The following is a 27,164-nucleotide window of genomic DNA, read 5'->3' on the forward strand; positions in this document are numbered from 1 at the left end:
ATCTCCGTTTGAGGCCCATTTACATACAAATATTTTCTATGCTTGCTGAAAAAAAGAGAAATTGCTCAGAGCGGCCTTGACAGTTTCCTCTTTCCACATCCTTTTTTAATTCTTTAGCACTCTCATTTACAGAAGTATGCACTGACCGCCGTCTGCTGCCGGACAAATCTCATTCAAATCCAGAAATGTAACATATAACGTGTGCGGCTCCGACAGAGTATTTTCTCTCCTGTGAAACTACACGGCCATGAAGCCACACACCCGCTGTGAGCACGAGGCAGTGGCGGGTCTATATCAGTCAGCCCTTAATCCGTACTGTGGCAGTCAAACCCCCACGCAGATCACACCTCATCTGTGCAACTTCCTCCTCCTGTGACTAGAGAGGGAAACTCACTGCAGCAGCACAGAGACAAGCGGCGCGTCCCGTCTCCCCGCCTCGCATGAAGTAACGGGGGCCGCGCGTCTTCGGCTAGCAGAGGAATCTCATCTGGGGGCCCCCGAGGAAGCGGGTCGGACTCCACAGGCAGGATGCTGCGACAGTCCCTGAGCATCCTGAAGCAGTTCAGCTCTGCGACAAAGTAAGTCCCACAAATAGCGACTGACTATTAAAAGAAGAAGCAAGTGCATCTTTTTACGAATGCAATACTTCAGTCAGTGAGCAACACTGGTAGTTCATGGTGACTGATGTCATCACACCCAAGGTTTTACATTAAAAAATAACAAAGAATCAGAACGTTCTCGAGGGTTACGCTTTGTTTCCTGATTAACTGTTAGTTATAGTTTCATTATCATTTCCACGATCTCCGGTTACGGGTGTTCATCCAGCGATGATGGTCATAGCAGTTGAAAAACAACCACTTTGAAAGGCCGTGCTTATTTCCCTTTGTGGTCTTTCACAAAGCCTGACGGAGCTGCTGTGCGTCGCCGGCTGCCGTACGCCCGCGGCGGAGCTCCGCGTTCGTCTTTGAGGAAGCGTTGAATTCGTTTTTGCAGCCGAACAGAGAGTGAAAAGTTGAGAGCAATGTGAGCGAAGCAGGCCGCTTGAGGGGAGACCTCAGCCGCGATAACAAGCAGCCGTTTGCGAGACGTCTCTGAATGAGGAACAAGAAACTGAAATACAACAAACATTTTTAATGGAAATTTTATCAACAGGTTTTTCTTGTGTGATCACACGGTGTTTCATTATTCTGATTTATTCTGATTGTTCTGAGAGCTTGTGTTTATATGTGTGTGTGTGTGTGTGTGTGTGTGTGTGTGTGTGTGTGTGTGTGTGTGTGTGTGTGTGTGTGTGTGTGTGTTTCTTTCTTGCTGCCTCTGACGCACTTATTAATAAACCGACATAGCGTGCATCTGCAGCAGTGCAGCGTGGCTTCACTCACCACAGGAGCCCGCCTGACATGTTTACACGATGTGCACCCACTCATAGTATATTTATATTGCACGTCCATATCTAAGTTTAAAGAAGAGCTTTGAGTTTATTCTGATGCATTGGCGCGGTCAGGGAGTAATTACTGATCAGCACACGCATGCCTCACTACATTACATTACATGTCATTTGGCCTCCACACGCTTTTAAATTCTTTTAAAGCAACATGTCCACTCAAATGTTCGATTCATTCTAAAGAAAAAACAAAATGATGGAAAAAAAAGGAACTGCCGCGCTGCTCAAACACCGTGGGGAATTCTCCGGTCTTGCCTTTTTGAAACGCCCGGGTGCTGACTGGCGGAAGTAGGCGCACGGCGCCGTGGAGGTGCTCCTCTCATCTTGACCTCTTTGCGACCCGAGCTCAATGTTCTCAGGGACTGCAGAGGACTTTGGCTCAGGGCTCTCTGTTCGTGTCCCGAACCCCCCCGTGTGTCGCAGCGGCTTCCCTCGCGCTCCAGGGTGCAGGATGCTGGACCCGCGTTGCCTCGTCGCCGAGGCCTAAACACGTCCAAAGTGCATTGCGAGCTCGGAGCAAAGTACTTGAAATGCAAACTGCCAGGTTGAGTCCGGTGTATCTCTGACCAGCGTGATCTCCAAAACCTGTTCGTAGAAATATATACAAAAATCTTGAACATACAAATTCGTAACAACACGTAGGAACTGGCGGTGGTTAACCACGCCCCTCGAGTGAACAACATGGCGGACCATGTCGGATTCTTGAGTGAACGTCTCTCCGCCATGTTGGATTTTTTGAGGCGGTTAGGGTTAGTATTCTGAATGAACTGTTCTGACGGAACGTGAACAAATGTTCAACATCACAGGAGATGCAGGTTTTTTTCGGCGATAAAAAGGATATTGTTATTGTGTATTATATGTTTGCAAACCAAGTCAACGTGTACTTCTGCAGGTCACAAGATGCCACTGAACTTCTACACGAGGACCTTGTTGTGGTGAGAAAAAAAACAATTCTAGATTTGTTATAGGAAATCAGATTTGCGATAACTGCCGCTAAGCACCACATCACCGCACAAAAACATCCCATTGAACGCGCAGGTTAACCGCTCATCCTGCGTGTGCGTGTGTGTGTCTCTTACTTAAGGTGGAGCAACGGGTGGAACCGGCCAAGAAGGCGGCTCAGGTCCTTCACAAGAAGCTGCAGGGCTGCATGCACAGTCATGCGGGCCTGGACGCCGAGAAACGAATGGTACCGCAAACCCTCGCGTTCACAAGACAACAGCCCCTCTGCCTGGTCACTGAGCGGCGTCTCGTCTGCTCGTGTCTCCACAGAAAAAGCTGCCTCTGATGCTTCTGTCCATCAGCATGGCGGAGAGCCTCAAAGACTTTGACGCACAGTCGTCAATCAGGTGACTGCGATCCCCTTCCTGCGGAGAACCTCAACCACTGTCACGTGAAACCCACAGGACTTTAGTTTTCACTTCTGGGTGAAGAAAGAGGATCTCACACAATGCCGACCGCTTGGGACTTTTTTTTATTTCAACCAGTGGCTATTGATCCTAATGTAATGTGATTTGTAAAAAGACATCTAAATGATGAGACAGCAGTTGAGCTTTGTGTGTGTGTGTGTGTGTGTGTGTGTGTGTGTGTGTGTGTGTGTGTGTGTGGCAGGAGGGTGTTGGAGATGTGCTGTTTCATGGAGAAGATGCTGGCCAGCATGCTGGCGGACTTTGAGATGAAGGTGGAGAAGGAAGTTCTGGAGCCACTCAACAAGCTCAGCGAGGTGAGAATGGCCGACGGGAAACCTCACGCAAACAGGCCTGTGTGTAGATGCAGGTGTAACGAGAGCTGCACCACATCTGTATCAGAACGTACACGCAGGGAGGATTTGATCCTCCTCAGTGTGGGTTCATCTAGATGCCACCTGAGTCCATGTGTTATTGGTCATCTCTGGTCCTGAAGAGCTGCATGGGAAACTAGCTGTAGCTGAATGGAAATGAAATGGCAAAGTATAGTTTTTCAAAATATTGGACTAATTCAAATTGAGTTTTTCCCCCCATTGACTTGGTGTTTCATTGTAGGAGGATTTACCAGGTATCCTCAGGAACAAGAAGCAGTTCACAAAGCTCACTACGGATTGGAACACTGCAAGAAGCAGGTTAGTTAAACAGTCAGCGGGACACAGTTCATCCATCAACAACGTAGCTAAACCATCATACTCGTGTGTGTGTGTGTGTGTGTGTGTGTGGTCAGGAGTGAAGCTAGCACTGGTCCCCAGGCAAAGCAGGACGGCCTCAAGGAGGAGGTGGAGGAAGCCCGGAGAAGGTTGGAGAGCATCAAGGTACCAATGTTTTCTCTTACAACCAGCCGGCCTGCAGCAAACTGTATCCCCCGGTAAGGTAGCCCTGACCTCTGACCTCTATGCCTCCGCAGGACCAGTACTCTGCAGATCTGTATCACTTTGCAACTAAAGAAGACGACTACGCTAACTACTTCATCCGCGTGAGCCTTGTTCTTTTTCTCTTTTTCTTCTAAAAGAAAGCAATCAAACCAAATGCGCACACACAGCACGAACCGCTCTCGTCTCTCCATCCGCAGCTTCTCGAGCTGCAAGAAGAATATCACAAACGTTCGCACGAGTTCCTGAACAAAAACATCAGCGAGCTCAAAGAGAACAACCGTCACAGCGGTGAGGAGTCTCTCTGCACCTGTCGGCTTCACTGGGGCGTCTCCGTTCTGATTCCCTGCGCGTATTTAACCCGCAGGCCCACCGCCAAGCCTCTCTGGTCAGAAGGTCTACGGGGAGCCGCTGCTCTCGCATCTGACTCGAAGCAACAGAGAAATTGCTGCACCCATCCAGGAGTGTGTTTACATGCTGCTGACGACGGGCATGATCGAGGAGGTGGGACTGACGATAACTTTAGCTTTTTACTTTCACTCCTCACAAAGATGAGAGCCCGTGCACGTTGGGTAACTGGCAGCGGAAACCAGCAAGTTTATGGTTCTTAACCTTTTTATATGTACGTACACAGGAACAGGATCAGCATCTCAGTTCAGGGTGTAACATGTTCTTCATGAGATAATTAGCACTGCAGATACAGCTGAGGCTGATTCAAGTCACACTGGCCTTGCAGGGATTTAGTGACATACTTAAATATTGCACACATTTCAAATGGACGCCGGAAATGTCTGTGCAAAATGTCATGGCTATCAGATCCATAGACATTTCAGTCAGTTGACGGAAGTCATCTTTGTGGTACTTTAAAAATACAGAAAAAAGAAGAAGAAGAGGGTATTGCATCAGTTATTTTGTGCAGCATGTATGCACACACACACACACACACACACACACACACACACACACACACGCACACACAAACAGTTGTTATAATAGTTAATCATTCATCGACACACAAATCTAATACCCAGGATGTGCAGAGGCTCATGCTAATTAATATGTGTACGTTTTTCATGCAGCAAGTCCCCTGCTGATCCCATTCTTTTTCCCCATCCTTCGTTGCTCTTTCTCCTCGTCGTTCAGGGTCTTTTCCGTATGGCGGCGGCCGCCTCAGTGGTGAAGAGGCTGAAGAACTGCTTGGATCACGACGTGGTCGACTACAGCGAGTTCAGCATGGACCCCCACGCTGTTGCAGGTGGCGATGTGTCCGCTTTGTCTTTGTCTAGATTTCCTCTCAGTGGAGTTTCTGTTGTTGGCGCTCTTCCTCGTCTTTGAACCCACCCAACCGCCCACTTCCTCTTCTGTGTTTTGGACCAATCCAAGAGCGGCTGCGTGCAGCTTCCAGTAAACTTTAGTGCCCCATTTCCTGTGTGCTAGAGAATCTTTAGAGCAATTGTATGTATGTTCAGAAGAGCTGGATGCTGAGGGAAAACAGTAAATGTCAAAGATATATTTTCCTATTCATGGAACTATATACATACATGTACAGTATATACATACAATGCATATATATATTACATCTAACACCACCCAAATGGGTTCCTGATTGTGTTGTGACAGGAGCTTTGAAGTGTTACCTGCGAGAACTTCCTGAACCGCTGATGACCTTTGAACTCTACGAGGACTGGTTTAAAGCCGCGGGGTGTGTATAACAGCTACGTCATTCGTCTCTATGTTTCCCCACTCTAAAGGCATTTTTGTTGAGGTGTCTTTCTGCGCAGGGAGAAAGACCCGACGGAGAAGCTGGAGCAGTTCAGAGTACTGCTGAAGAAGCTGCCGCCAGAAAACTACAACAACCTCAGGTGTGTTGGCCGACGTTTCCTTTCACCCAGAATCGCTTCATCAAATGTCATCAGGTGTCCTGAACTATGGTTCCCTTCTACTTACGGGCGTGATACTCCTGCATGATTACCTCGGTCTGGTGATCGTTTCCTCTTCCTCCCTGTAAGGTATCTGGTCCAGTTCTTGTCTCTGCTGTCTGAGCAGCAGGCTGTCAACAGAATGACACCCAGCAACATTGCCATCGTCCTGGGACCCAACCTGCTCTGGCCACGAGCTGAAGGGTGCGTACCGCCCCCTCTGTCTTTACCCAACACGTAGTATTACATATACTCTTAATCCCCCCCGCCACGTCCACTCTTCCTCTTTCGTCACATTTGTGTCTTAATATTTTGGAGCGATGAGCATTGGTGGAACTGAACCGCAGCATCCTGTTAGTAGAAACGTGAGCGATGGTTGAGGGACTCTTAATGTATAGGGAAGTTTCTTTTTTTTTGTGCACAAATTGTAGGAAGTACACGTTTGGTTGACGAAATGCTCTCAGCGGTTAAATCTAAATTGGCAGAGTGTTTGCCTCATTGGGTCGCTCGGGTCAAAGGTGTTGGCGAAAAAGGTAGTGTGACGAATGCGGTGTCTTTATCTAACCATGAAGCAACGTTCAAGTCACCATTTCCTGCTGTCGCAGCCCTCGCCTGTCCCACACGTGCTTTGTCATTGTCTTTGCAGGGAAGCTGCCCTGTTTGACATGGCGTCAGCTTCCTCAGTCCAAGTGGTGACGGTCATCGAGCCTCTCATTCAGCACAGCTCCAGCCTCTTCCCCGAAGGTACGCTTCAACATTACACCACTACTGCAAAGACGTTCAGTCAAAGTTAAACCGGGGAGCCAGTCTGTTTAATTGCTATGATACTTTTTGCTGACATTTGGGGTTTGTTTAAAACCGGTCTCCTGCCCACGTGGTCCTTTTGCTGGTGAGGTCAGATCTCAGCAATAAAGTACAACAACGTTGTTACCAATGTGAAAGATTGCAAGTGATAACCTAACCGTTAAAAGAAATGCAGTCGTTTTAATAAATCACTCATACATGTGACTTATCCTTGTTTCGGTTAGCTGTATCCTTTGAGATCCCAGAACCTCCCGATGTCCCGGACGCGTCCGTGCCGCCCCCCTGCGCTCAGTCCCAGATCTCAGAAAAGGATAAATTGAGGCGAATGTCCTCTTCCTCCTCCACGGCCTCCTCCGGCTCCTCCATTCACACCCTTCTCTCAAAGACAAACAGGTACAGCTCTGTGAAGACAGAGATCACAAAATGCATCCGCTGTGCGTCGTCACGTCATCGCGGTGACGACAAATTGCACTTTGTCACGATTATTGTCTGATAGTTGCAGCTCGTCCCAGTATCTTTGTCTATTTCCTTCCATCAGCACAGCCTCTCAGGACAGCGTTGGCTCCCTCCTGGGGAGGTCTGGCTCTGGGATTCGCGGTACCTCAACATGGGCCCACCCTGTTGCTGACTCAGCGCCGCAGGCGCATCCGTGCTCAACGTCCAGCAGCGCACCATCGCTCAATCCCGGCCCCACTGTGGCCTCCGCCACTCCAGCCGCCTGCGGCCCGCCGGCGCTCCCCAAGGCGACGGGATCGGCGCCGAACCCGAGTCCAATCAGGATTCCCTCCCTGAAGCAGAGCTCGGATCAATGCCAACTCAAGCCGATTTTGGAGGCTCCGCCGGACTCCCCAAAAGCTTTCGTGACGGCCACCTCCCCATTTAAGCGTGAGTTCATGTGTGTCTGATGGCTGTCCGAACCCCAGATGCTCCCAGACGGGAGCTTGGCACTCTTGGATTTTAGCGTGGCGCTTTTGTTCCGTTGGGGGTCTTACAAGAGACACGTTGGTAAAGGACTGGCAGAAGCTGACATATCACGACTGGTTGCTATTGCCGGCCAAGTTAAGAGAAACGCCAGGTTGTTCACTTCCTTAGTGCAATTGGAATTGTGTCCTTTGTTGCCCGGTAAATGCCCATGTGTTTCATGCCTATCTAGTTCACCACGCAGGTTCACAGGCTCAATGCTGCTCCTCCTCTAAGTGGCATAAAACACATTTTATCACAGAAACAACCTTCTTCATTCACCTTTGTGTTTAGGGCTACAGGGCATCAGCACATTGCATACTTTATCTGTGATTTCTCTTGAGTAATGTCCGAGGCAGATTTTCCACCTCTGCCCCGTTTCCGCTCTTTCAATGTCAAGTGGCGTCTCGTCGAACTGACAGACAGAAAATAAATCTACTGGTCTTGTTGTAACAACCAGGAAGTACACAGGAAGCAGGAAGTCTCCTACCACTGACCAAAACAGAAAACCTACAGGGAAATGCGTCATCTCTCACATTGTTGTAACCGCTTCACTCTCAAGATAGAGGAAGAAATACTTTCCCTTCTACTTTGAGTATTTGCATCCTGACAAGCGTCTTTTTTTTTTCTCTGAAGATTAGTTTTAAGCAGCAGCGAGTCAGACAAATGTTTTAACAGCCTTCATCAGCACTAAAACTAAAAATCCAAAATTAGCATTCCAAGAGATTGACATTATTATTTGCTTTTGAGGTGAGTTAAATGTGCTGAATCATGAAGCTTTCATTTTCTCAATAACATAATGGAATAGTATTTCACAAAGAATGAATCTCATTGTCTTTTTTCTTCTTCTCACCCGGCAGCTAGAAGAACCTTCACGCTGACCAAAGCGAACCAAGCGCACGAGCAGTTGACAGTTCAGTTCTCTAAACCCCCGGTGCTTCCAAAGCTGCAGAGCCCTCCGCCCGTCCCCGCGGCCGCGACGGACCCGCCGACCCAGCCGACACCCGCACCCCGAGCTCACTCGGCCAGCATTAAAAAGCCCCCGGCTCCCAAGAGGCCCGGCGTCAGACCCCCTAAATGCCCTCCACCACTTCCGCCGCCGTCACAAGTGACCGCTTCTCCTTCTTTAGCACAGTGAGAAATATGACGATGTGGATTTTCTACTTTCTTTAAAGAGCAACTTAACGTATCTGAAAGTCTTGTCTTTGCAGACCGCCCGTGGTTCCTCTTTTTCATCTCGTTTTTCTCGAGATCTCGTTTCAACACCACAGAGGGCAGCAAAACACTGCTTCTCAGTCCCGCTATTAAGTTATTATTTAAACATGTTAGTTTTTCTACATTGTCAGTCTGTGTTGTTAAATATATTATTACGTATTTCTGCTTATAGATACTTCATACGGGATTGAGAGGGATGCAGGTGCCTCTCAACATGGCGACAGCTGAGCCTGCTGCTCATAGCTAAGGGCGCTAACAGCGCTAACAATGCAAACACTGGCGAAAGTGCTCACCGAGCTAACGGTGTTTCCCCCCTCGCGGCCCTGAGGGTCAGTTTTACGCTTCGGCATTGCTTGGACTATCAATGTTTCTATAACTAGCTTCATTTGTTTATTCTTCAGGTACGTCCTTTTAGTGCTGAGGCATTTTCGGAAAGCAAGTACGCTTTCGTACGTAAATTAATCCAGCCGTCCAAAACCGCCTTCCAATTGCTGTTTTTAGGGTAGAATTTTCCAGAAGTATGCAATAACAATGTCATTGATTTAATGTAAATAACATCTGTTTAACAGCCAGCTTTCAGGACTACATGGGGGGTGTGGGATGAAACATACATTTTAAACTGACTAAGAATCTTAAAGCTGGACAATCTCTGTACATAAATGCATCTTCAACCTAATTAAAAAGATCTTTATTGTCAATTCATGTCATCATAACATATATTTGGTACTGACTGCGGCGCATGGATGGATGTGAATTGCACTACGTACTGCATGTGCTCATATTGTAAGTACATATTTATAGGAGGTCAGTAAATATCTTTAGCTACAGATGTATAAAAGAACATATAAATGACAATTTTGCAAAAACAAAATACAGGATTCAGACTTCTTAATCATAAAAGGTGCACGGAGTCTCTAAATAGAAGGTCTGCGGGATACAATCAACAATTAAAGGGTTAAGCTTTGGTTGCTACTGTGCCAATACCAATATTACTTGTCATATGTAGTTTATTAACGGAGATGTTTGGTGGTAATGCGGCCTGAGATTCCGTATCTTTGGTTTCCCTTCCCTTTTTGTTTCCTTGTAGTGTATTCCTGAGTGAAAGGAGTTAACAGGAGTATGTAAGGAGGCCTAAATGTTATAACAGGATTTCATCTATGTTACTGCTCCTCACTTCCTTCCTCATTGGTAGCTGACAATCTTTTCCCCTCCTAAGTGAGGAAGCAAGAATAAGTATAAATTGAGTGACAGGCTTTGTAACTTCCACATTGTGTCCCTTGTCCCTTTGTGACATTCTGTACATCTACGTTCTCTGGCACATCCTCACTTTCCGTGCCTCCTCGTTTGTTTCAGTCCTTTTTAAGTTTGGACCTTTTCAAAAGCATTCTCCCGGTCTGTGCAGGGCTGGGAAGTGGGAAACATTGAGTCTTTCATTCCCTGCGTCCAAACTGCATCTCCTCGAAGCGTGATTGTATTAATTAAACAATCCAATCCAAATCACACCGGATGGTAGTTTTCATGGTCGTCCTGTCAAAAGAGCCAGCCTTGTTGACCACAGTGAGATCTTACTTGATTGACTTGATTGGATTTGCAGAGAAAATACTACACACGTCAAGAGATGTTTTGTAGTATAAAAATATCTCCACTCAGACTTTGATTTCATCCTCGTCGTCCATGTAACTGTAGGGTATTTTGTTCCTGGGCTCGCTGATGGTCATCGCATCCGAATCTGTGACCTCCATCCTGCTCCGTCCCTTTGAGTGGCCGACGCCATAGTGGCGCGCGAGCACATCTGCAGCACTCTGAAATCGCTCGCTCTCCATCCCTAACCCCAACCTCCCTCTATCAGGAGACCCCAAGGAGGCCACCTCCGGCACTTTATCAGAAAGCCCGACACCGTTCACCTCCTCTTCCTCCCATTCGGGCCCGTGAGGGCTCTTCCTGCCTCCGCAGTCCTCCCTCTGCAGGGAATCCACGTACGAGATGGTGGCCGAGTCCATCTCCGACCCCTCGGTGGTCAACCCGAACGCCGACCCCGCCTCCTCTCCCTCCCAGGCGTGGCCGCTCTCCTCCGGGTGGCCGTCGATCAGGCCGAACACCTCGCTCATGAGGGAGGGGCCGAGGTCAAAGGTGAAGGTGTCCAGGGACATGAGGGAGGGAAGGGAGTCAGAGTAGGCCGTGGAGGTGAGTTTGGGGTCAAAGGGCATTACGGTTGTAGGGCAGGTAGATAAGATGGCGTCGGTAGGGTCGGTCAGAGAGCCGCGGTGGATGTTCGGGGAGCAGGAGGTGGGGAGGGAGATGGAAGGCTGCTGACGCTCGGAGCGGGAGAGACGAGGCAAAGTGACGAAACCGGACTCCAGACCTGAGGGGAAGACACACACACAGACACACATATATATATATATATATATATATATATATATATATATATATATATATATATATATATATAATGTTATCTAGTTTATGTATTGTGATGAACACTAAATATATTTTAGATTAGAGTATGGAGTCACATGGTTTATCATGGAGGTCCAACAGGGGGCAGTGTACAGCCAGAGGAGAACGTCCTGTCTAATGATGACAAGCCAGCAAAGTGCTGAGTAGTTCCGAGTGAACAGTGAATCATCTGCCCAAATTCCTGCCAGGTCACTTAAGCACAGCACCTCTCGTACTGCATCATTCAGACTGAAGTATCCCAAGCGAACACTACAAACGTGAGTTATTTCATTTTAACTGCAGGATTTCAGATCAAAATTGCCACTGTACCCAAAGGTTTACCTTCACATTAACACCACACACACGCACACACACACACACACACGCACACAGGGGGGGTCTATCAGCGATGAGTGTGGTGTTTAGTTGAGCCTCTCAGCCTGTTTCTGGCCCTGTCTGCGTCTCCAGTGGTGATCAGTGCAGGAGTTGCTGACTGAGCCGAGGTGATTCATAAAGACATCTGGGGCAAATCTGTCCAGATTACTGGGTAAAAGCGATGGATGAGTGTAAATGTGGCTCTCCAGCTGGTTCCCAGTAAACCCTGGTTAACTCAATGGGCCTTTGTGTTTGTCTTTATCCAGCAACTGTGCCATTTAAAGGAAACGTCTTGTGAAACAACAAGGTACTTTTTCATTTCCTGTTTTTGCTCATGTGAGTAGGCAGCGTACAGTGGGGTTCGTCACCACGACCGATCCCTTTCACACACACACATTTAAACCAAACCCACCATAAGAGCTTTTCATCTCCTCCGGCGTGCTTTGAGAACTGGGGAAGAGGACCTTGGCGGTGGGACTCCCATTAGGCACATCCACGTCCAGCCTGGGGAGGGAGATGGCGTTTTTGATGATGGGAGAAACGACGGGAGGTGGCGGTGACAAATCCTTGGATCCTCCCGTGGGCCGGTTGTCGGAGCCCCTCCTGATGTGACGGAGGGTCCTGGAAAAGAACGCCCCGATCTTGTTGTCCGGGGAGGAGATAGAATCCGTTTCCCCGTTGTTCCCGTTGGCGGGGCCGCCGTGGTTGCTGAGGAACGAGGTGTCCCCGAACACATCGCCGCCGCGGCCCACGTGCATGGTGTGGCGGAAGTCCCCCAGAGGCGGGCTTATCATGTCCAGCGTGAGGTCGCCTTTGAAGCGGCGCTTGCCGTGGGAGTGTGTGACCAGTCCTTTTAGGCCGGACAACTTTTCCTGGAGATTCATGTTCGCAAGAGGTGAATGTCTCAATATTTATTGAAAAAAAACTTTTGAAAAGTTCAACTCCAGGTGGCAAACCGTTCACTGGAATATTATCTCTACTTATCATATACGCGGCCTCTGTCGCCCTCTTTGTACCTCGTTGTTTGGCATATCTGTCTGATTTAAACAGCCATGGATTTAGGAGGACACTGCGCCGCTGTGTTGCTGGAAGAAGCCGAACCCGTTGGAGTGCGGTCAGGCGGCCTAGTTTCCCCCCGCTCGCCCTGGGCTTTGGCTCCGTCGACACCAGCTCAGAAATAGGCCTGAGTTCAGCTGCAAACGGTTCTGCGGCCGCACCACGGAACCATCTATCGAGAGTAAAAACAGGGGGGAAAAACATCTATCTTTAAAGAAGTAGAAAGGGATGTGCTTGATTTTTGAGGGATGACATTTGCAGATTATTCAGTGAGAGACGACGGGGCTTTCCTATTCTCAACGCCGTGCGTGAACTAGATCCATCTGTCCGCGGGTTTTTTTTAGGATTCCAATGTTCTGCTGGTCTGGAACCATCTAAACTTAGACCACAGTCAGTCATCTTGTCCATAAAATGGGTGGACTTTCAGGGATTCCTGATTCCATCGTCTCCCGCTTCGTCTGGCGTGAAGGTTACACAAAGTTCATTTGACATTTAATTGAAAAGACTTATCACGCTTTTAAAGAAAAACAGCAGCCATGATTCAACAGGCTTAGGTTTGTTTGCGAACGGGCAAAATATGCTTAGCGACAAAGGGAGAGATAATAAAAGTAAATCCTGATAACAAATTCCCTGCTGCTTCTCAACGGCGGCCGATTAGATTTCCAAGTGCATTGAGCCGCGGAACCGTTGAAAGGCAGTAAAAGATTATCGGACACAAAAATGGACTTTAGTCATTGATTACACAAAAATTTAAATTGAGTGGGAAAAAAGGACTAGTACCTCCCTCGCCTATGTATGTTAATGAAATAAATCCATTTTTGGTCATTTATCTACTCCCTTACATTAAGTTCTTTGGCATTTTCTGCATTTATAATCAGTGGAGCACTTAGAGAAATGTGGGGCCGGCCAGCTCAACCAAAACCAATGTACGCTGAGCACCAGGCAGAGACCCAGCTGACCCGAACGGCTGCCTAATCAGCCGCATGCCTCCAACATCTGCAGCAATACATCTGCAGCTACTTGTAACAGTCGCTAAAGCAGCTAAGGAAATGCTAAGTAGACTAGAGGTAGACTAGCTAACGTCAAGTAGAATTGTTGGACCCCATATTTCTACTACATTATCTTCCATTAACATTATTTGCAGCCTCCTCGCATGTTAAAGCCTTTATTCGTATTTCCATTTGACTAATAGCATCATTAATTGATGCATTTAGCTATATTTTTTTGCTTGAGCAGCAGCCTTTTACTTCCTTTTTCCTTTTTTTTTTTTGGAGCTCCATGCCGCCGTTAGTCAGTAACAAAGGCCTTTTGTCATGTGCTCTTTACCGCTAGAGTAATGGATATCCAATTGTAAAATATTTTGATAGCACGAAGTAGGCCCGACATGGACCTCTGGTTCTCTGTAAAGCTTTCCACTGCAGCGGCTAAATGTCGGCAGGCCTCCCACGCACGCACAGCCCCCGTCTGGCTTCATTAATGGCCTGCTATGGTTCAAGAGATGGGGATTGCGTCAGGTCCAAGGCAGCCCTACTAATTTGCCCCTGACCACAGTCCCTCCGCTCCACTTCCCCCCGGCTGGCGTTTTAAGAGGGGCATCTGGGAGCGCGGAGGGAGGAAGCGCGCCACATACCAGCGCCGAGCGGAGAGCCATGTCACGGCTCGCAAAGGGAACGCCGGGGGACCAGTATACCGAGGCGTGATGTTTAATCTAAGATGGCGTGAGCACACAGGGCCCGTGTGCACGCTCACATGAACCGCGCCGAAGCAACGGGCCCGCCGCTGATTACGACTCCCCAGGCGACGGCGGTCACAGACACAGCGGCTCCTTTTGCAATAAGGAAAGGAGTTTGTCTTGTCAATCAAGGTTGGACGAGGGAAACCTCACTCTAATTGATAACCGGCGGTATTACAGGAATACAAACCATTAATTACTCTGGTGTTTTGTCTTTGCCTGTAATCCTGTTGAAGACCTTTGACCGCAGCTCAGAGGGAGGTCGCCTGCTCCAGCTCCTCGTACGTATCTGGACTCTGCATTTGCTTCCGTCCCTCCTCTCTGTGATCTTTCTTGGCACTTGCCCCTCTGGTACAGTCACACAAACCGTAGCGGCCAGAACGCTCAGGCCCCGTACAAAGCGCCACATGAAATACACCCAATTTTGAGTCTTTAAAGGGTAATACGTCTAATGCTGTAATCCTAGTAGCAGCCTGACTGGCTGCGCGAAGGATATCGGAGAAGATTAGGAGACCTTTCAAATGAAGGCACTTGGACGTACCCCGGATTATCTCCTAATCCTCCATCTCCCCCGTTACTGCCGAGTCGGGCGTCTGTCTTGCCCCTGGTTGGCTGGTAGCCTGGTCCACTGGTCCCGGCCCCTGTCAAGAGATAAAACGCAAATACAAAGTGAGTTTCGGGGGAGCGAGTCCATTCAACCACTCGCAGTCTATTTAACTGTTGCTTCAGGTCCGTTCTGTCCTTCTTGCTTTCGTTGGGCGACTCAGCGCTCAGGGGATCTGGGTGCTTTCATACGTCCCAGACAGGGCGCAATAAAATATTTCCATGTCACTACGTAAAGCATTTGCTTGAGGTGGCTTTGCTGGATGTAAACCAGAGTAGCCACAGTCTAATGGGAGCCGTGTGTGTGTGTCTGTGTGCACAAACACACTCCTGCGTTGAGCATCGTTCTCTCTCTTGATCACGACCATTAAACATCCTTCTTCTCGACCTCGGCGCAGATTGAAACCACGTTTGTGTCGTTCTCGCTCTCTCGCTCTTTCCCTGCTCTCTCTTTCTCCCCTTTTCCTTCTCCCTTCTTCTCTCTTTACCATTTCTTCTTTGTCGTCTCTTCTCTTCCTTCCCTTCACTTGTCTCTCATTCTGAATGCGTTCCTCTCTTTCCTTCCGTCCTGTTTTCCTTGTGTTCTCCTCCTGTCCTGTCCTCAACCAGCTGTTGGGAACACACACACGGCCTCATTTATCCGGTCTTTGATGACTTTAACTCAGAAGTGTTTACTCTGCTACGGTTCTCCGCGACGGACTTTGTGTTTCACGGCGGCTCTTTCCCCTCCCTTCCCTCTGCCTCTCTTCTCATGTCCTTCACTCCCTAACCCCGCTAACCAGGTGAACAAACATACAAGATAAGGCCACATATTTGGGCTCACTCTTTGACTTTCAATTACGTTTCTATTTTCCGGGTCCATGCTCAGCCTGAATCCAATCAAAACACGGCTACACTTCCCTCCTCAGCCAAGAAAACAGTTCCATGCTCCAACAAATATCCACCCTCTCCGAGGCTCCCTGCTTCCTTCATCTGCCGGACCTGGACGCCCCAATTTGTCCCCTTTGTCCCCTTTGTTGCCTCTCTCTTTCAGTTTATATGTCTTCTGCACTCATACATGAACTCTTTCTTATTCCCTTGTTTCTGTTCACATATGGGACCCCCCCCTCCTCCTTCGTATGGTATTACAGGTCTGTACAGGAAGTTTTTACCGTGAAGTACACAGCTAGAACCCTTTGGCGAGAAAGCAAGCAAGTGACGGAAAGAAGCCGACATGTTGATGTTGGCTGCAGAAATCCAGCATATGTTGTGCTCTGCAACTGAACCATGCACACCATGTTGAGTTCAAGTTAATACGTTTCCATTTTCACAAGCAATTATCACTAAACATGAAGCGTTGGAAAGCGCTAAAGTTTCACGTTGAATAGTTTCAGAGACCAGACAGCTGGCGAAACCTTGTAACCGTCCACATGAATCAGCACCAGAAAGGTTTAGTCACATTTAGTCAAGTTTTGGACCGCAGCCAGACGTGAGCGTCTATTCCTGTTTGCTTGGTCAAAAACGTCCGGTTGGTTTAAACTAACATTTATATTCTAAAGTATCTGAAGTGACAATTTAAACACGTCGCACACCGTCCATGTGAAATGAGTGAATTGTCACCGTTTGGTCACGGCCGACCGTGATGGAGCAGTTTTCCCAACATCATCCTTGTGTGTGGCAAAAAAACAAACAAAAAAGCCCGTGGTGTGAAAACAAATACAGCAGCTGGACTCAGAGTTCTCACCTCTGCACCTTTATGGTCGGCTGCGTCAACGACACCCAAAGGTCACAAAAGGCCCCCCCTCACAGGAATGTTGGACTCAGGTAAAAAGGAATGGCCAGGAAAAGCCCGAGGAATGCCTGCACTCATTTACCCCATGAAGCACTGTGTGATTAGAGTGAATCATATGAGGGGGGGGGGGGGCACGAAGCATATTACTGGCATGTGTTAATCATCTGCTGGCTGAGCGCTTACAGGAGGCCGACTTGGAAAATATCAAAGCATGAAACCAAGGGAGGCTAACGGGGGAATCACACACTCCGCTGTAGATTGAGAAGTCACACAGCACGTTGAGGCGCAGTAACTGAGTTCATCGACGCACGTATTGGATTTTGTGTTATTGTCGCTGAAGCTGACTGGCTTTTTTTTATTGATCACCACTGTTTGTGTTTATTGACTAGCTTCTGCAGGTCAACACGCTCATTAATCAATGTGTGTGTGTGTGTGTGTGTGTTCCAGTTGGCCTGCTGGCAGGTTGTAGGGGTCATGAGGTCACCGCCCCCAACTTGTAATGAGTCCTACAGTGACCAGCCTGTTTGTCTCCGTCATTAAAACACCTATAAGGGCGCCAGCTTTAACTTCCCCCGTGACGTTCCACCCAAGCAGAGCTCCTCCGGGTCACTTTAGCGACATGTATCGAAAAAGCGATAAGGCTGCGTCGAGAAACTGCTGCAATTACAAGGCAGAGCCACGAAAAATCCCAGCAGGGGCCGAGTTTATCGTCACCAAGAATACGCTGCTGCTGAATATAAACAGCCTGAAGGGAGCGGATTGAGTTTCAAGTCAGACATCAGAGACTCGGGCAACACTAAGAACAACTTAAAGTGTGACCATTAACAGCAGGTCTGAACAGCTTTACCATTCTTATTTTTGGTATCTTCTTATCTGAAGCTAGGGGGCTTTTTTTTCCCTGTGCACCTTTTAATTAATCAATATCTTTAGTATACAAAACAAGCAACATCACTAATAATTAAACAGATGATTGATTCATAGCCTGTTCTCTGTTATTTTCTTAAAACAACATTCATAACAGGATGCAATACAAATATCAAAATGAATAAAAAAAACACTGGGATGAATGTTTTACGCATAAAAGTACATTTTTTAGACTCACTCAAAGTATCTAAATGAATATTATAAACAACGCAGAAACACTCGATACCTAAATTAGAACATTGTGGAGTAATTACGCGGGCAGTTGAAACATAAACTCACCCCGAGGAAACTGCGACGCGAGGAACAAGTAGACTTTAATTATCTTTCCATCGGGACCGTGTTCGAGCCTCCTGAGGTCCGAGCGGAGCCGCCGGACTGTCCCGCTGGTGCGCTCGTTGTGCTGAGCGGCGCGGCGCGGAGGCTGAGGAAAAGGGGGGGCGGGCTCTTGGGTCAACAACACCAATGAAACCGTCGCGGAACCGCGCGGGGAAAACTCCCACACCGCACACGTTTGGACATGAGATGTCCCCCCACAGCGGGGCTTGTCAACGCGGTTTTGGAGCTGAAAGTAAAAATGCCTTTTTTTTTTGCAGCCCAACTAGGTGGCGCTGCAACACGTGGACACTTCCTGGTCCCCCTGGGGCCTCCATTAATGTCTAATAACTAACACACATGTTAAATCCGACTAAAGCTAAACTTAAATTCAACGCGTCCAACCTTCGCTTAGAGCTTTGAAAGCTTTGCTGTCGAAACAACCAACCTAAACAAATCTGTAGAGGCCAAACCAGGCCTCTACAAATATGTATAGTGTTTTAAAACCTGTAACAAAAAAAGTTAAGATCCAGGTGCTGGTTTGCATGTGTAGCTGTTTGAGAACTGATATCCCATGAAATCCTGGCAAAGAAAATGACGTCCTTTGGCTCATGTTTGCGACGATTCAACTAAAGGAAACCAGAGTTGAGTCTATTGAGTCAAAACGGCAAAGTAACCGCTGTTTGAATACAGTTTGCTTCCCTCGTGAGTCTCCGTTCATGATTCATTCATGAATTCCATTGGAGCCAAAAAGGTGAGGCCTCACCGTGGCGCTTACCTCAGAGGGGTGAATTCATTTCCGCGCTCTCCAGACCCGAGGCCCGTGCTTTTTGTGTAAAGTAAAGTTTAATCTCGGCTTTAACCTTTAACGAAATCAACTGCTTTGTGCGCGACCACACGGGAAACCCAGAGGTCGTCTGTCAGCGGTGCGAGTCCCTTAAAGTACACGTGTCACGTGTCCACCGCTGACCCGTCCAACAGGAAGCCGTGTCTTATCAACAGGAGCAGAAGCATCCTCGCGTCCTCCTCGAAGGCCCCTCACAGGTCTGTCATTGAAGCTCAGAGGTGTCAGTCTGCCAACGTTCACCCGTGACACCGCAGCCACATGGCTCCTCACACACACACACACACACACACGCACGCACGCACGCACTCACGCACTCACACGTAGTGAGGCGGAAAGGAACACAATAAGCCACCAGCTGGAGCGCCGCCATCGTTCCCCGTTGCAGGCAACTCCCTTCCTTGTTGAGTTGTTGTTAAATCACCTTAAAAAAAATACTTTGCTCGATTGGTTCACGTGTGAATATTTATAAATCGCCAAAATATTTCTCTGGAAGTTCAAGCAGGAATCCGGGATACTTCTTCCTGATTGGCTCTAACATTAAGGTACTGAAATCCCTCCAATCAGGTCACTTTGCAGCATTTGAATCCAATGGTGTTCAATCAGTAGGTTTTCCCTCAGTCCTCCGCAATGTCTCACGAGGATTGGATTTCTACGTCGTTTTGGGGATGATGTGGACTGCTCACTGTTATTAAGATTTTCATAATGACTGATTGCACAAAAACAAGGGACACAGTTCCAGGGCGCCTGCGTGCGTTTGGAAAACCGGTTTTAAGCAAATCAAGATCTACTGTTTTTTCCTTCATGTTTCAGTAGTAATTATTGAATCATCATTTTCATTTAGAGCTTCAGCTGATTAGTTGTGTTAGGCTGGATGCCCTTTAGGCAAAGACGTTGTTTAATACACATCTCTAATCTGTACATACGATACCAGAGGGCATCTGAGGATAAGTGTGTGTGTGTGTGTGTGTGTGTGTGTGTGTGTGTGTGTGTGTGTGTGTGTGTGTGTGTGTGTGTGTGTGTGTGTGTGTGTGTGTGTGTGTGTGTGCATTCCATGCCTGCATTCTAATAACAGATGAGCAGTAAAGATTATTCACCAAAGGATAATAAAAATAGTAGGGAAGTCAAAATATTTTGACAAACTCTTATTTTTTCTTTTCAGAGGGAATATAGAATGTACAATTTGTGTTCTTTAAAGCTGCCGTATCCACATTTGTTGACAATGGATACATTTATTAAGCGCTGTGTTAGAGGCATCGGTAGTGATCAACGTCACACTGCCATGACAGCTGTGCGCTTTAAGGTCATCTACTGGTAAAGTCTCCCCCATCTCCCCTGCATCGTTTCCAACAGCAGCCAGCTGCTTTCAGCCAAATAAAAGAATGTGCCTGACGACTTTAGCCGGTGAACCCCGCGGAGCTCTGAAGTAGTAAAGAGTCTGTTACTTCCCTCGGGAGCCGGTGGCGACCAAAGCGGAGAGAGTGTTGGATTTAAATTAGTCGGCGGGCCCGAGACACATGTCGGATCGCATGCTAATGCGTCTGCTGGACCTGTCGTCGTACGATATGTTTGCTCACATAATAGAAATAACAAACCTCTCAAGGCGAAACTTTGACAATGTTTTTTTTTGTATCCAAGTGGCCAAAAAGCTTTAAGCCACAAAATTTAAAATTACAACCTTTTTTTTCTTTTTTCCTCCTCTTTTTGGATTTGGAGGTGCGGGTTGCCAGGAGATGAAGGCGATGTTTCCCTCCCGTTCTGTACCTGGCTTTGGTTCAACGAAGGACTCAATCTAACCTTGTAATGTGACGTTCGGATTCATTTCTTCTGGCGAGCGTTGGGGTTGCCGTGGCAATGGAGGTGTTTGCGGAGTGAATGGTGTGGATTTTCATTACGTGATATCCGTCCTTTGATAGTCGTGCCTCTTGAATGCCGTTATCGTACAGTTGATATGTTATCTGCATTAATGTCAGCAAAACCCTTTTTCACGTTGCAAGAATGAAGTGGTTTCCGTGGGTCGGGGTGTGGAGGCCGACCTCCTTCCCTCCCCTGGCTGCTCCGTGGTCCTGTGCTGTCTTGTGAGTAGTTTGTGTCCGTACCATGCTGTTTGATATGTTTTGGCTTCACACTCCCTCGGATTTATTATGACATTAAATCTCAGTTTGAACCCGTTGTCTTGATTTTTTTTTTTTTACTTTTTTTAAAGCAAATATTATTTTGGATGAACTCCCAAAAATCGTTTTCTTTCTCTTTTTTTTTAAGGCCCGCTTTCCCAAGCGTCCCATCTCTTGTCTGCCTCCCTTCGATTCCCTTTGCACAATCTCAAATCCTCGTGTCCGTCTCTCGGCCCCGTTTCCCCTCCTCCCCCCTCTCCCCCCTTCACTCCATCCCAAGATAAACAACCTCGGATCTGAGGCATTTCAGCTATTTGTTCAAAAAAAGCTCTTACGCTTTTGGAAGCTGGGTCTCCGAAGGGAGGCGAGACTTCAAATTTAGTGCTTTTTTACAATCTCCCCCTCATATATATATATATATATTTTTTTTTTCTGGTCTGCGCCGTTCTTTTTTTGATTGCACCTTTCTCACGACTTCTGCATCTCTCATTTGAAACTTGGTGATGCCCAGAGTTGTGAGTTTCGACACCCTCTCACCTCAATGTTTGACCCTTTGTACCGCCAATTCCAACAATATTCTTTTTCAAATGCTGATTTATTTTCTGTCAGGAACTTTCATCACTGGTCTCTGATTACCACACGGGTGGGGGAGTGGGGGGGCAGAGGGGGGGGGGGGGGGGGGGCAGCAGTTCTCATGCCTCTGAGCAGGCCGGGTCGGGTCCCGTTGAGAGTGCAACACACATTTCAGTGACGCTGTGGCGAAACAATCCCAAAGTTGGCGTTCGCTTATCTGAGGTGGACGTTTCTCCAGAATGTTCTGTTCTGTGGTGAGATGGAAGCCCAGAACATCCTAAGTTCTCCTCACTGCTCCACCACGCAACCTCCGTTCCTCTGCCAGCAAAAGGACTTGATTCAGTATAATTAGTCACAGATTATATATTTTCTTTGTCTTTTTGATTTAAGTGCATCGAATATCTCCCTCCTTCACAATGGTGTGTGTGTGTGTGTGTGTGTGTGTGTGTGTGTGTGTGTGTAAGTGTATTTAAAATTGGTGTAACTACACTCAGGTTTGCCAACATGCTCAGTGCCAAACATGAAAATGGACACGTACACACACACACACACACACACACACGCACACGCACACACACAGTGAGTGTGTGAAAGCCGATGATGTGTACCGACACAAAAATAAGAAACAATTTTTTTCCCATGAAAACACACACAGACAAAGACTCACTTCTGTGTGCAACCTGCCGGTCACACACACTGAGATCTGCTTCTTTTCAACACACACACACACACACACACACACACACACACACACACACACACACATGCAGCGGCTGTGTTTAGACTGGGCCACCGTTCCTATAAGGAGATACAGATCACTGTTTTGCTTTTTGGAGCTTGATGGAGGAGTAATTATATCTAACCAGAGGGGACCCAACAGGGAGCCAGAGACACGGGCGGAGCAGGGGGGGGGAATTCGGGGGTTGGTGGAGGGCAGGGGGGGGGGGGGGTGGTGGAGGGCAGGGGGGTGTTGGACCCTGCAAGCTGCTTTTGCCCTCAAACTCTTTCTGTTGCCATGAGCGGCAATTCTGATGGTTGAAAAATGCAATCATATGTTCGTGTCCAACTGAGAAAGAAGTCAGACCCCCATCGGGCCTCCTCCTCACGAGTAGGTGTGTGGTGACAAGTGTCAGTCCGACGCGCTTGTTAAACCCCCCCGCTGTGATTTACTTTGTGTTGAAGCGTGTCAAAGAAGCCTCTCTGGCTTCAATCCATTTGTCTCTGGCTTGTTTCCTCATCCGGTGTCTGGAAGAGGGAAGATCCGACCTTTCTCAACGTGTGGACGTCTCAGCGGGGAAAGACTCGTGCAAACGGCTGCCAGAGGCGCTGAATCCGTTTCCAGCAGCACGAGCCCCAGAAATCCAACCAATTACCAAAGTGACTCACTGCCGGGCCGGCTGTCAACTGAGGTCTCACTTTTTGAGCAGAGACATTTTCAGGTGATGAACAACAGGTGTGGCGGCAAATCACTGTCAAAAGCAAAACTGTCGAGAGCTCAAATCAGGTTGATGCGCGCGCGTAAATCAAACATCCGCGAGCAAATCTCCGTCTCGCGCGAGCAAAAGTTCATCTCGCGCGAGATATTTGCTCGCTCGCGAAACGTGAACTTCCTCGTTCGCGAGGTTAGTCTCTGCTCGCGCTCGAAGGTGTTTTCTACACGCTCGCTGTTTTTCTTTTTGACAGTAAGGGGGCGGAGCCAGTGACCATGGTCTCTACATCTGATTGGTTACAAACCCCGTCTTTGGATTGGCTGGAGTGATGCATTCACACAACTATAGAAGCCCATTTCCGTACTGAAGAAAGGGGATAGAAGGTCGAAATTATAAGATAAAACGTTGTCAAAAAACAAACGCCCCCCCTTCGGTAATCGTAGTGGACCGTAGATGACAACCAGCTACAACCATCATTTACCATCATTACCGGCACATTAAAAGCAATGCGTCCAGCTCGCAGACCGGTCCGTATTTTTAAAATACCTGGAAAAAAAGTCTGAATCTGAATATCTTGCCAACTTTCAATACGGATCGACTTTTTGAAAAAAAAATAATAATGAGGTTGTAGTGAATGTGATATGTGATATACAAGATATGCGCAGGATCCTTCATAGTTCTAATGATGGTAATGGTAATGACGGTAATGATGGTAAATGATGGTTGTAGCTGGTTGTCATCTACGCTCCACTACGATTACCGAAGGGGGGCGTTTGTTTTTTGGCAACGTTTTATTTAATAATTTCGACTTTCTATCCCCTTTCTTCAGTGGGCTTCTATAGTTGTGTGAATGCATCACTCCAGCCAATCCAAAGACGGGGTTTGTAACCAATCAGATGTAGAGACCATGGTGACTGGCTCCGCCCCCTTACTGTCAAAAAGAAAAACAGCGAGCGCGTAGAAAACACCTTCGAGCGCGAGCAGAGACTAACCTCGCGAGCGAGGAAGTTCACGTTTCGCGAGCGAGCAAATATCTCACGCGAGACGGAGATTTGCTCGCGGATGTTTGATTTACGCACGCGCATCAACTTGATTTGCGCTCTCGAATTTTGACAGTGATTTGCCGCCATAAACAGGCCTCTAAAAGTAATGGTTTTGAAAAAGAAAAGAAAACAGGAAGAGCAGTGTTTTATTTATTATGCATTATGCTAAAACATATTTCACATCACGCTGTTGAAAAATACATGCTGAGACGTTACAAAAGCAGCAGTGTCTTCTTCTCACTGGTAACATGGAGTTTTAAAGACATTCCCCAAAATCACACTGGGCTTTTAAGTTGCCTTGTTGTCTTTCTCTGTGAGTTTTGGACCCTGAAGCAGACATTATGCCTGCCAACAAACTCTTTCATAAAGCGCAATTTTCTCACTTTGAAACCAAACCAAACTTAATTAAATTCAAATTCTCAGTCGAAGTAATATCCTCTGTTTTTTATCGCGGCGGTGCATTGAGCACCAGCCAGTAAATCCTGTTTCTGCGTCACGATCTGCTGCGAAGCGGCCAGGCTGGTTTGAATTAGGCCTCTCCGGCCTTCCGCGGCCCGTCCGCTAATTTGACTCCTAGAATAACAGCAGCTACTGTGTTTTTCACAACGCTGGAACCAAACGTCCGTCTAGGGAGTCTGCAGTGGACACAGGTGCACGCTCTCTCCCCCTTTCATTCCTCCCCCGCGATTTCAGTTACATTTTGCACACAGAAGGAAAAAAAATCCCAAATGTCTTGTTTTTATCAAGTCAAATTTTTTTTCTGATCGGATCTTTACTCGATGATCTTTATGTGGATGTGTTCGTGTGTCCATGCATTCCCATGCACGTGTCAGCATTGTGCTCATGTATGAAATGTATGTAAGAACGCTAAACAAGCAGTTGGGGTTACTTTTGAATTGGTTTTGGTTCCCTTCAAACTACGGCCAGGAAATTAAAAGCTAAACATTTACTGTTCCAGAATAATTTCATGTAGTCATCCGCTTCAAAAGCAGCTATCACACGGACCGTGAGCCTGTTGCACACACACACACACACAGACACACACTCTCCATACATCCCCTGAGCACACAGCAGATGACCATTGCTGATCAAAGGTGAGTCCAGTCTTGGGCTGGTCTCCAACCGTGCAGCCATTATTGACACAACTTATTGAAAACTAGATACACACATTCAGTATATACATGCATATTGTATGGTATCACTGGATATCAACCACTGGGAGGTGTATTTATTTAAGCTGTACGAGCTCCAAAACACACAGTGGTGATGAAAGTTTTTCTTGAAAGTTGGATGTCGAGATTGACACTCTCATGGATGTACACTGAACATGAAGCCACACACTGCACATGGTTATATGAGCATGAAGACTTTCTCATATGTCTCTTTTTAATACAGACCTCAATGACTTCATGTAAGCAGTTTGCAGACAAACCTAAAGAAAAAAAGTCACATTCTCACCAAAAGAAAACCAACTCGCTGTAGATTTAATCGCGCTCTGCTTGACAGACTGGAAACCACAATGGCCCTCAGTTGGAAATCCCCCTTTATTCTGTGCTCTTCAAGCCCCAACCCTTCTGTACTCCACCCTGCACCCCTCACCACCTCCTGTTACAGTCCCCATCACTCCACATTCACACGCACCAATGCACACGGTAAATGTGGATCTCTTGCATTGGTCAAACGTGGATGCGACGCTGATTGGCTTCCTGGCGGGAACGCCGCCACCCCAAGTCCAAGCCGCCTTTCTCCTCAGCGGGCCGACGGTGGGCGGAGAGCCGTATCTGCCGCTGTTTGTTTGCACTGTGTCCTAATTTCCGCGAATTCTGACCTGAGAGGAAGCGTGTAGGGGTGATGGGACAATGGGCTATTGTGAGACCGCACTTTATGTCCATGTGAGGCTAAAACAGGAAAACACGCCGAGGCGGGCACAAGCGTAAACTAACCTGCACGAAAACACCAAGGACCCGTTCTGTTTCCTGTCCTGTTTCTTAATCACGCACACGCTCTCTCATAAGGATATTTCACTGCACAACTCCAACCTCTCCGGATGTGACGTTTTTCAAGCAGCACAAATTAAGCGGAGACGAGCCGCGGTTGATATCTGGAAGCCTTTTGGAAAATCCCATCTGAGCTTTACGGATTGATTTCTCCCCATAAAAGACCCAATGAACTGTTCCTTTAATAAACGACACCGCAGCTCGGCAAGACATTGGTCTACATCTTCCACGCTCCACTGCCAACCACGTCTAAATGTGTGCACACACACACACTGACTCAGCCCGTGACCTCTCCCATGTCACCCCAAAGGTCAGCCGAGAGAGAGCGGAGCGGTGGGGCCAAATGATCTATGGATTCACACCGTGTGTCAAAAGAGTCAAAGGAAGGGAAAGATGTAGAGGAAGGGAGGCTATTTACAGACTGGAGGTATGTGGCAGAGCAACGCTGTTTTCCAGGCAGTATGTCTGCATGTGTGTGTGTGTGTGTGTGTGTGTGTGTGTGTGTGTGTGTGTGTGTGTGTGTGTGTGTGTGTGTGTGTGGCATCATGAAAGCCTGCGAATCCGAATGTGTGATAACAGAGAGAGTCTTACATAAACTTAGTTAGTTCATCCATTGGATGGTGATGGAAAAGAGGTCAGCACAGGAGTGTGTGTGTGTGTGTGTGTGTGTGTGTGTTTTTGCGCCCTGAGGAATGTTGATGTCTGACCTTTGTGCTCTTTGCGTATGGATGAATGACCTGGGAGACAGACCTGTGTGGGCTGGCTTTATTCTAACACACACACACACACACACACACACACACACACACACACACACACACACACACACATGGCTCTTTGTCAAAGTGAGAAGAAGAGCGCAGTGAAAAACATGCCATACGCTGTCTGAGTGTCACATCACACGTTGTCAACATGTGCATGCTGATCTTATTCCGTGCCGGGTGGCATTGACCGTGTGATTTCACTCGCACAGATTGTAATTAGGTCTCAATATCTTTGGCTTTGTGGCATTTAAATAACGGGTTGAGAGCAGCGGTGAGCTTCTAAGTGTGAAAATAGCAGCTTGTGCGTGTGTGTGTGTGTGTGTGTGTGTGTGGAGAGTCTGCTGAGTTTCTTTTTCAGTATGATGAGGAGAGGGTTTCTGCAAAGGAAACCATTATATTTTGTCACATTCTGGGTGTTATTGCGTGTGTGGTTATTTCTGTTTTTTTGGAGGACTACTGGTAACTCTGTTTGCAAACTAACAAGGTTGCAAAGACAAACATTTTAAGCTA

General features: G+C 47.5%; 2 protein-coding genes across 6 annotated transcripts; one reads left to right on the forward strand and one right to left on the reverse strand.

Moving 5' to 3' along the window:
* Positions 1-84: 84 nt before the first annotated feature.
* sh3bp1 (SH3-domain binding protein 1) lies at positions 85-9,375 on the forward strand. Its single transcript, XM_040177615.2, has 18 exons — positions 85-578; positions 2,334-2,376; positions 2,526-2,630; positions 2,714-2,790; positions 3,053-3,164; positions 3,463-3,539; positions 3,635-3,722; positions 3,815-3,883; positions 3,980-4,070; positions 4,147-4,283; positions 4,923-5,034; positions 5,400-5,481; positions 5,561-5,641; positions 5,789-5,902; positions 6,345-6,442; positions 6,727-6,895; positions 7,041-7,387; positions 8,323-9,375. Exons 1-18 carry the CDS (start codon positions 529-531, stop codon positions 8,598-8,600), a joined length of 2,130 nt encoding a protein of 709 aa, XP_040033549.2. The 5' UTR covers positions 85-528; the 3' UTR covers positions 8,601-9,375.
* Positions 9,349-19,016, reverse strand: cdc42ep1a (CDC42 effector protein (Rho GTPase binding) 1a). Of its 5 annotated transcripts, XM_040177620.2 has the most exons (6): positions 18,668-19,016; positions 17,857-17,998; positions 14,821-14,920; positions 12,508-12,719; positions 11,904-12,363; positions 9,349-11,039 (listed from the first exon to the last, which is right to left on the reverse strand). In XM_040177620.2, the coding sequence occupies exons 4-6, from the start codon at positions 12,520-12,522 to the stop codon at positions 10,324-10,326; spliced, it is 1,191 nt and encodes a 396-aa protein (XP_040033554.2). In that variant the 5' UTR covers positions 12,523-12,719; positions 14,821-14,920; positions 17,857-17,998; positions 18,668-19,016; the 3' UTR covers positions 9,349-10,323. The 5 variants fall into 5 exon arrangements, with proteins under 5 accessions (XP_040033554.2, XP_040033556.2, XP_040033558.2 ...); XM_040177622.2 differs by lacking the exon at positions 17,857-17,998 and having other exon boundaries at positions 18,668-18,967; XM_040177624.2 differs by lacking the exons at positions 17,857-17,998; positions 18,668-19,016 and adding an exon at positions 16,606-17,199.
* Between the last annotated feature and the right edge of the window lie 8,148 nt (positions 19,017-27,164).

Source organism: Gasterosteus aculeatus, chromosome 5, assembly GCF_964276395.1.
Source record: "Gasterosteus aculeatus chromosome 5, fGasAcu3.hap1.1, whole genome shotgun sequence".
NCBI lineage: Eukaryota > Metazoa > Chordata > Actinopteri > Perciformes > Gasterosteidae > Gasterosteus > Gasterosteus aculeatus.